Consider the following 10,819-nt stretch of genomic DNA (forward strand, 5'->3'; position numbering starts at 1 on the left):
CCACCAGGATTGTACTCAAGTCATATGGCAATAACTACGTGACATCAGAGCAGCAAAGATTACAAAAAAAATACACAAACTGAAAAAAACTGGAAAGAAAGAGTTTGAACTGTCAACAAAAACCACATAGCTAAAATTACCAAGACGAGCACATTTTAAATCTGAGACAACTCGCTAACACAATCCAGAGTGGAAACACATCTTGCATGAGGATTAAGTGTTAGAAGAAGTAGCATATACTATAATTAGAATAGTTTTTATTTCTGCATGTCTGATTGCTGTCCATTATTTCTCTCCACAGTGGTGTATGTGCGAGCACTTTATGATTACGAAGGCCAGGCAGAGGAGGAACTCTCCTTCTCAGAGGGAGCAGTAATTCGCCTTTTAAACCGGGACACTCAGACGGATGATGGTTTCTGGGAGGGAGAGCTCAATGGAAAGGTGGGCGTCTTCCCCTCTGTTTTGGTGGAGGACCTGACAGAAAATGGAGAGACTGGTGTAGGAGGGACCAATGACATACAGGTATTATCCTAGCTACATTTGATTTCTATTGGTTAATGTTTATTCTGAATATTGTATAGAACAGGCAGCACCAATTATCAATTTTAGTAGATTTTGTTCCTTCTGTCACAAGACATTTAAGAATGCTTCAGAGCAGCCTTGTTGAAAAGAAAACTGGCACTGCACTCAGTTGTTGGGGATGCTTATCGGTGCGCTGCCCCATTAGAGCGACAGGAAGGATACAGCCTCTCCCCTCCCAGATGCCAGTAGACCTAACACATGAGTTTAAAGAACTTCCACGTCTTGGAATTTGAAAGGCCTTCCACTATACGCACCAAACCATGGTGTTTACCCTTACAATCTAATAACATCCAATACAACAGCTGAAACGAAAAACCTATCTTCTACAACAGCATTAATGATCAACTTTGATTGATGTTCGTGGAAAAATACTCATTACTATGCATGGAAGATCACTACGGAAAGGTACAATCTAGTGAAAAGAGTTATCCCTCAAGTATTGTTTTTGATCTCATTAATAGATGTGTTCCAAGATCTGGTTATAGATATAAGCAAAGTAAAGAACGTTTCTGGGGGGGAAAATCCATGGAGCTTTTACCGCAAACTATTTGAATGTGGAATATTTATTATGAAGTAATTCATTAAAAATGAGGAAAAATGATTCCCTCCCTTAGATTTCTCCCTCAGCAAAACTGCCGTCATCTTTTCCACCCCTTCCGCTGTATGATCAACCCCCTATAAGCCCTTTCACCAGTCCGGACAGCTCTACCCCGCCGTCTCTCCCACGCTCACCCTCTGGTGCACTCAATGGGGATCACAAGCTTCCACTGCCAGCCTCGTCACACATGCTGCCATTACCCACCACCAGTAAGCAACACTGAATTGAATTGAATTCTTTTATTGTCATTATACAAGTAAAATGAGATTTAAAGCTTTCACCACGTAGTGCACATAAACAAGGACAAACAGACAAATAAATAATCAGTAAATAAGAAATAAATAAACAAGCAGTCCAAGTCAGATCAGAAGAGCGGAGCGATCTTGTTCAGGATGAGTTCCATGGTTTTGGAGACATTCCGCACCAAGTTGTTGGGGACAGCAGCACTCGCTCAGTCTATGGACTCAACAACAAACAAACACATAGATAATCAATATATAGTAATGATAAATAAATAATCAAGAAATAGTAATAGATAAATAAGTGGTCAACATAATAAATAAGTAGTATAAGTAGTAGTAATAAGTCTTGATTAGGTCCTAGGTGCAGAACTTGACTTGAGTATGGTGGCAGCCCTTGGAAGAAACTGTTCTTGAGTCTGTGTGTCTTGGCTGTTATGGCTCTATAGCGCCTTTCAGAGGGCAGCAGGTTAAAGTGGTGGAAGCCGGGATGCGTATTGTTTTTTATGATGCTCTCTGCCCTTCTAAGGCACTGGGATTTGTAGATGCTGGACAGGTCAGGTGGGGGGCTGTTGATAACTGGAAACTTGCTGGAAGTTTAGAACATTCATTACAGGGTTTTAATGCATACTTTCTCTTTATATCTGCAGATCCAAATTCTGGCAGGAGTCCTGTTTCGCCCGGATTTCAAACAAAGTTGCCGCGATTCCCCCCCGAAGGAGGACCAGGAAAATTACGACCTGTTAGTACTACATTCTGTTCAGCGATGCTTTACAAACCATTATTCATAAAGGAAAATTAGGACATATGCTATCCAAGTTTTAAAAAAAAATGTTGGGAAATATTGGTCGTAAAAACAATCAAATGTTAACCGTATTTTACGGACCTTATAATCTGGTGCCCTATCAATGTGAATTCTGGTTGTGCGTAACTTATGGGCAGCCATTGATGGCGGTAGACGTCTAATGGCATGCAGCAAATGTTCGCTGGACTTTAGCGCGATCAATGACACTGAAACATGCCTTGCCTTTTTAAATAAATTGGACTCCTAGCATTGTGAATGGCAATGTCAAATATATTTTTTTAAGCCTAAACAATATACAGTCGCCCCTCTTCTTACGAAATTAATTGTTTTTTCATAAGTTGAAAATTTCGTAAGTAGAGCAGTACTTTATATGTATATTCTCTAATTCGTTCCACAGTCTTCACACAACTACAAACTAAATCCTTTAAAATTTGTCAGTGTCCCAATTTTGTATGAAAGATGTGAGAAACACAAAAATTAGAGAAAATGATAAGAAAATGATTTATTACCGTAATTACTCGAATATAACGCGCACTCGAAAATAACACGCAGGTATAACTTTGGGCCAAAAAAATCTGGAAAAACGCAGTACTCGAATATAGTGCGCACCTAAAATTTCCCGCTGACGAAAATCAGAAATCTTACCTTTTTTTCTTCGTTTCACGATTGTTTTGTTCAAACAAATTTATTCATTAGAATCCTTCAAATGAAAAGTTCCTCTCTCTCTTTGTCTGTCCTCTCATACATCTCTTCGTTGAGAATCCTATCAACGTCCACGCTTCCTTCATCCACTTCCTCTTCCTCCCACAACACATCATCCGATTGGCTTTACGAGATGACGTAAAATCCGTGCGTCAAAGTGAGTTTGACAATGCTTTTTTCGATCGAAAATTTGTAATTTATTTTAGTTATTGATTATAACACTGAACTGAGAGAGGGTGAACTGAGACGGGTACGAGGCTAGAGGGGGGCAGTGGTGGTCTCGGCTTCACGAGATGACGTAAAATCCGTGCGTCGGCTCTACGAGATGACGTAAAATCCGTGCGTCAAAGTGAGTTTGACAATGCTTTTTTCGATCGAAAATTTGTAATTTATTTTATTCAATTCAATTTCAATTCAATTTATTTGGCAAGAAAAAGCACCAGGCTAAGGGCCATGTAACAAGACACACAAAAAAAAAAAAAAAAAAAAAAAAAAAAAATAGTTTTTGATTATAACACGCACCCCCAACTATTGGAATTAATTATTTTGCAAAAACCTGCGTGTTATATTCGAGTAATTACGGTAATCTCTTAAAATGAATAACAAGCATGCAAAATCTGAAAGGCAGGTGAATGAGAGGAAGCTAATGGTAGGCAAAAGAGAGAGCACACGAAGACATGAACACACCAAATAAACACAAAATTAAGAATTCAAACAACAACATTAACAACATTTATCAACAACAAACATTAACATTTTATGATTTCTTTGGAATTTAATTTTTCTCTCATTTTATTTTTCGCTACTGGTTTTTACCTGTTTGGATTTATGTTGCCCTCCTGCAGTTCTGGAAAAAAAGAAATCCAAGGACGAGATCCTTTGACGAGTTTTAACAATGTTTCTATAATGCAACACAAAAACGTCGTCAAAGTGGGCGTTAGCACGACTTGATTTCTTCTTTGAAGACATAAAGTTTGTGAAATTTCTCCAGCATTTCTTTGATTTTTGCTGTTGGAATGCTCGCTGCTTCCTCCTCGTCCGGCTTCTCGTTATAGTCCTCCTGTATTGCCAAGTGTCGCATTAACTCTAGTTCCTTCAGCTACTCCGTTGAGAGTTCGTTTTTGTGCCCCTCAAGCAACTCGTCAATGTCCTCCCCGCTGACTGGTAATTTTCATGCTTTATCCACATTTGGAAAACTTCAACAAAAAAACACAATCGGATCTCCGTGACGATGAAGGCCGGTCAAAAGCCCATAAGAGAATCTTGGATAGTGGTTGTTGTGAGACAGCCAATGAGAGTGCAGTAGTGTTTAACAAGATTGTAAAGTAAGAATCCATGTATTTGCGGCAATTTCAAAATAAAATAAAGGATGTGGGAAATGTATTGACGTTTGGGGGGATTTCGTAACCTAGATCCTGTTTTTGTATCTTGAGGCACTCATTTTCATATAAAAAGCTTTCGTAACCTGAAAATTTCGTGCTTACAGGCATTCATAACTAGAGGTACAACTGTACAACCGGTCCTCGAGGGCCACTGTGGGTGCAGGTTTTTGTTCTAGAAATGGCTTTGTTTTTATGAGATCAAAAGTCTCATCTCATCTCATTTTCTGAACAGCTTTTTCATCACTAGGGTCGCAGGGGGTGCCCATCCCAGCTGATTTCGGGCCAGAGGTGGGGGAGACCCTGAATTGGTGGCCAGCCAATCTCAGGGCACAACGAGGCAAACAACCATTCACGCTCACACTCATACCTAGGGGCAATTCTAGTGTCCAATCACCCTACTATGCATTTATTTGGAACGTAGGAGGAAACCGGAGTAGCCGGAGAAAACCCACGCAGGCCCGGGGTGAACATGCAAACTCCACACAGGTGGACCGACCTGGATTTGAACCCAGGTCCCCCACCGTGACCACTCAGCCGCCGGGCCACTCGGGATAAAAAGTAATGGGACTAAATGATCAAATCTAAAATTAATCTCTCACTTTTTAATAATTGATTGCAAATCCTCAATTACAGAAATGGCTGAATGTTAAGACCGACCGTATGTATGCATATGTATGTATTTATTTATATATATATATACATATATATATTTCAGCAACACGCTTATTTATTTATTACATTATTTATTACCTGTTTATTTATATCTAAAATGTCTTTTCCTGTGCCTGTATTCTCACCCTCTTACTGTAACAGTGAAATTTCCCAAATACGGGATGAATAAATTTATCTAATCTAAAAAATAAAAAAATTAAAGCCTGATGTCTGGAACGCAGTGCACATAACTGCATATTAGATTTTATCCCTGGGGATGATCTGCCAGTCCTTGCCTGCAACTGTCTTCAGTTATTGCTTAGTCTTTGACAATTTTCTTAACAGTTTTACATACTCAGTTGGATTAAGGTCAGGTGGTCGGATTGGCAGTCAAACTACCATTCCACTTCTTTGCCTTCAACAAATCTCTTGTTGCTTTCGCGGTATGTTTTAAGTCGTCTATTTATTTAGTTTTTGTTTCTTTAGACAAATCAGGTTAAACAATCAATTGAATGACCTTAGGATCATTCAATTTCAAATCTTTTACTGTGCAATACCAAACAAATCCTAACAAGCTCAATCGTTTTCTGTCATCCAGGTGCGTGCTGCCCCTCCGCCACCCAAACAGCAATCTCGCCGACAACATGGGAAGAGCGACAAAGCTGAGGAGGTGGAAATTACGCTGGTGTAACCGAGACGCAAGCTGCCACTTGATCCATAACATGAGTAACTGATGGCAACTTATATCACACGGGCCAAGTTAAATATTGATAAAAATGGACCTAAATCACATCAAGCAAGCACGCTCCGTCCCATCAAAGATACCCCTCTTTGTTTGCTATCCTCAAGCTGTGCAAAAGGGACGCAAAAAGAGCAAGGGGGGCATTATATCCAGTTACTGAAGTAAAACAATAGCCTCTCCCAGGAATCCCTCCACCCTCGAACCTCCTTCCATTCTTGCCTTAAAACCTCACCTCATTGGGGCCGGACCCAGAGCACACTTATAGGAAGAATGTTTGCAAGGGAAAGGAGTGTTAGACAATGTTTTCTGACCTTGTTAAGCTTAACTGTTCTTTTTTTGCTGCCAAACTGCTGTTTTAATACAGGAAAAATAATGGTACATTGAAACTTGAAGGCAAATAATTTGTCCTTTCCCACCAATATACCAATGAATTTGAGAATTCCAACACTTAACAGCTGTTAGGGTGCATATCCAGAGTTCAATAATCTTGCCCTGTCACAAAAGTATATTGGTTGCATTTGTAATGTAAACCAATATTGCAAAATGGAGTGATGAAGTCTACTTGTTCGTTGGATGATGAACCAGAAACTGAAAAATCCAGAACGCTGCAAGTTTGTGAAGTTTAACATCGAACATTCAATTTCCTTTTGTGTTGGAAGCAATTCCTACTTATGATTTTGTCATCTACGCTGTGTGCAAAAAAAAAAAAAATCAATCCTATCTGAAAAGACAGGAGACAGCCAGGGTATAAAGTTCAAGGCTTTGGTTATTCTGTATTGATTAAGGACATTTTGCAAAATTATTATCCCTAGGAAGAGCAAATTTCCTTTCATTATCTGATTGGTGGTAAATACAAAGTATTTTCCTGTCACTGCTGCATAAATACAATCTTAAAAAAACAAGCAATGACATCCAGTTAGCCGTTTAGACTCCTCATCATCCAGGATGTTTTTCATTTGTGTTAATACAGTACATTAGTCATCGTAGGGATTTTATGTGTTGCATTTTATAATGTAAAAGTCAAATGATGGATGCACAAGGTTATTGTGATTAGGCATTGTAAAATTAGTAGGAATAAAGGCCTAGAAGAAGGAGTGGAAATAGATGAGAAGAGAAAAAGAAAGGCATGAGAGGCTGGCTCCTCCCTTCTCTTTCCTCCAACTCTTTCTCCATCCATTCTTTCTTCCACTAACTTTTCTGTACTGATGGTGGACAGCGAACATGATTCAACATATGTATACAGATGCAAATATCATGTTATCTTCTCCCAGAACTACTGATTGCTTGAAGGCTGCTAAAGTTCAAATTGGTATTGAATTGTCATGGTAATTACAGGACAGACAATATCTCCATCCTCTTGTTTTTTGTGGGAAGTGTGTTTGAATCTGGATCCACACATTCATCAGAGTTATTCTACCACATATGCCCCAGAAACACCTTCTGCATTGCATTGGTTCTTTGCTCTGACACTCTGTGTATTTACATCAAGAAGCATATTCATTATTCAGTCTAGAACTTTTTCTCGCTTAGGTCAGCACTGGCTAAAAAAAAAGGAATAGAAGCACCGAATGGACAAATGCAAATGGCATTCAGAGGTTACAAAGTTGAATTATTTTGTGTATCTCGCTCTACAACCTTTTAATTATGTACCCTTCAAGCCTTTAAAGCCCTTGCCAAATGGCAGCGTAGCACTTTTATTTATATATTCTTCCAGCAAAGTAGCAGTACCTTCACCCAAAAGTTAAAGCTGGTCATTCTGAATCTTTAGTGGCTGCCATTTTTTCAGTTGTGACTGATGTTTTCATTTGATTTTCTCTTAAAAAGACTGAGGCATTGTTGATATTGTAATTTGGTGTTTTGCTGAACTTATAAAAACAAAAGGATGTGTAGTCTAAGGATGTTTCTAGTGAGGAATGTGTCATTTTTGGGGGGGAGGGGGGTTGTTTTTGAGGTAGTGCCCTTTTTCAAGCCAGAGCGATTTTTTTCAGACAGAAAATTGTTGTTTGCATTCAAGGATACAGAAATCAATCCAATGTCTTTCCATTTCTTTACGCACAAACACATTTATATTTTCTTGTATAAGAATTCCACACAACTGTATTTGGAGTTTAAATTAACATTCATGTGTTGACAAGTGGCAGAATAATTTTGACTTCAACCGAGTAACGTAAATGAATATAAACATCTCAATGGAATCAATTTACATGAAAAAACATATCCAGTGCTTATACTGACATTGACAAAGATCACATTATAATGGTTTATTGTTTTATTTATTTTTTAGTCTTTTGGATAAACATCTCAAAATGCTAGCCAGAATACTGTAGGCGATTTAACATTTTGCCATTTCTGAGATGTTATCAAAATTATGACAAACACTGAGTATTTAATTAAAACGCCAAAGTTGCTACAACATGAGTTTTATAATGAAGGAATACATACAAATAGTTAATATTTCTGAGCTACCATCACAAATACCTTTTTCCCCCCATCATCCTGTATTATGCAGCTTCCTTCATCATCGTCAATGGTGTGTTATAAACATTGGAATTAGTTACACTTGCAGTATTAAATCTGAAACCTCCACACCACTGCTGGTCGAAGTAATCCTGATCACGATCATGAATTGTTTGTGGCCAGGGCCACAAGAGTGGTAGCCTCTCCTTGATCTCTCGAAGATCTTATGATGTTCAAACTTATTTTCAAGTTTTACAGCAGCCTTCCTCAAGAAGTTCCTTTCATAAAGTCTCAATGATTCTATTGTGAAATCATTTTGTTAGCCATTTACACCACAAAAACAGTAAATTTGTTTTACCATAGTGTTTGACGATTTGATTTTTGGATGATGGTTATATTTTTCAACCACCTGTTCCTTTTGATAATTAATAAAGGGGTAGAGCCTCTTCTTTCTCTCTTGCTGGACTGTTGCCATGGTGACAAATAACGACAGCATGTGATTACTGGCTATACAAAAAGCAAAGTTTGTATTTATTATGTACAAATGTTAATAAAAGAATATTGGAGAAGCAGCATCTGTGCAGTCATTTGTTGACCATTCTAATTTGAATATTTGTGTATGTTTGCAGTTAAGTGTGTGCACCTGTTCTACAAATTTGCACCACAATTGTGCTTGATTAACATCCTCATGCAGTGACTGTGATCCGACTTTCCCACACTATATAAAGTGCGGAATTTACTGACTTAAAGCGCAGATGGAGGGAATAAGGAGACCACATCCCAGTCAGATAACTCAACACAAGTCAGTTCTTATTTCGTTAAAAGAAAATATGGACCGCTGCAGATCCAATTGTGGGAGACTTGATCTCTGCTATATCTCCACAGGTTCAGTATGCTCATAAAGTCTGGATGATTTTTTGAATTCATTTTCTGAACCGCTTTAGCCTCACTGGGGTCGCGGGGGGTGCCGGAGCTGACTTCGGGCCAGAGGCGGGGGACACCCAGCCAATTGCAGGGAAAGACGGACAACCATTCAGACTCACATTGTCCGTCTCTTCGTTCTCTGCGATTGGCTGGGCACCGAATCAGGGTGTCCCCCGATTCTGGCCTGGAGACTGCTGGGATTGGCTCCAGCAGCCCCCACAACCCTAATGAGGATAACGTGGTTCAGGAAATGAGATGAGATGCGATATTGTATTTGATGTATTGTGCATTGGTGCTCGACTCACATTAATTGATACTCAAAAATGTTAATAATTGTATTAATTTATGGCACTAGACTAGTAATAAAATGAACAGAAATTTTGCGTGTCTATGAAAAAGTGATCAACCCAGATGAATCCAGTCATCCAGATCACTGGCAATGTGAAAAAAAAGAACAAGAAAAGACGTGATAAAAGAGTCCAGAGAAAGCTCCGTTGGACCTTTTTAACTGGTAAATAAATCTGTGAAATTTACATATTAATCTAGTCCAATTTTATGGGGCACCATTTGTAAAGCTGCCCTTTATTAAAAAGACAGCAACATTTTCTCATATTTTAGTGCTACGCTGTTTCAAATATAATGAAAAAAATTCACTCCCTTTTTTTTAGATTAGATTACATTAGATTAAACGTTATTCATCCCATACTTAGAAAATTCACTTTGTTGCAGTAGCAATTTATAACAATATTTAGCAACTTGAGTTTTTATTTCGGCGGCCCGGAGGCCAAATGGTTAATGAATAGTTTCATTCATTCATTTTCTAAACCGCTTATCCTCATGAGGGTCACGGGGGATGCTTGAGCCTATCCCAGCTAACTACGGGCACTAGACAGGGGACACCCTGAATCGGCCAGCCAATCACAGGGCACAATTAAACGGACAACCATTCATGCTGACACTCATACCTAAACCAGCATAGCCTGCATGTTTGGGGATGTGGGAGTAAACCAGAGTACCTGGAGAAAACCTACATAACCCAGGGACAACATGCAAACTCCACACAGTGAGAACTGACCTGGGATTGAACCCTCCCACACCAAAACTGTGAAGCCGACACGCTAACCACTCACCCGTCAGGCCGCCAATGTTAAATCTAAATGGGAACTTTAAATGTTCTAATTTGTAAATTTAAATTTTAAATTTAAAGCCTAAATTCAAATTCTGAATGTAAATGTTTGTTGGGTTCAACAATAGGCATTCCCAAATGCACGCACAAATAAAGAGACAAGACAATCTTCTGGGTTTTCTTGCGAGAGAATCGAACCTTTCAGGTCTCTGCCCAGGTTCGTTCCGGCGTCACACGCATCTTTTCCCTGTTTATTAGCTTCAAGGACCCTAGTTACAATGGACGTCTCAGCTCCCAAGGGAGGGGTGGGAAACAGGAGTGAGACGTCAAATAATCAAGGACCTTAGTTACAATAGACGTCTTAGCTCTCAAAACAAATGAAGATCATGTAGAGCCGAAGGTTCTTTTCCACATTCCAGCAGTCCAAGAGGATTCGACCTTCCTGTTGTTTGGTCTAACTAAGGAGCAAAGCATTTACTTTGTTACAAGCAGATGTACTATAATAACTTTTTTAATGTTAATAAGCTAAGTAAAGCAAAACGTTCTTCATTGCGAGCAAATATATAATAATGTAAGACTAATAACCCTAACATGTTCAATCTACATATTCA

General features: G+C 38.9%; 1 protein-coding gene across 6 annotated transcripts in view; it reads left to right on the forward strand.

Moving 5' to 3' along the window:
• fchsd2 (FCH and double SH3 domains 2) overlaps positions 1-8,730 on the forward strand; it is a 96,859-nt gene extending 88,129 nt beyond the window's left edge. For 5 of the 6 annotated variants that reach the window (XM_077611277.1, XM_077611278.1, XM_077611280.1 and 2 more), the window contains 4 exons: positions 302-522; positions 1,197-1,389; positions 2,070-2,161; positions 5,558-8,730. In XM_077611277.1, the coding sequence (XP_077467403.1) occupies positions 302-522; positions 1,197-1,389; positions 2,070-2,161; positions 5,558-5,650 (599 nt within the window). In that variant the 3' untranslated portion in view covers positions 5,651-8,730. The remainder of the gene's footprint in view (positions 1-301; positions 523-1,196; positions 1,390-2,069; positions 2,162-5,557) is intronic. The other variant, XM_077611283.1, reaches the window with a different exon arrangement.
• Positions 8,731-10,819: the final 2,089 nt, after the last annotated feature.

The sequence above is a fragment of the Stigmatopora argus genome, chromosome 10, assembly GCF_051989625.1.
Source record: "Stigmatopora argus isolate UIUO_Sarg chromosome 10, RoL_Sarg_1.0, whole genome shotgun sequence".
Classification (NCBI taxonomy): Eukaryota; Metazoa; Chordata; class Actinopteri; order Syngnathiformes; family Syngnathidae; genus Stigmatopora; species Stigmatopora argus.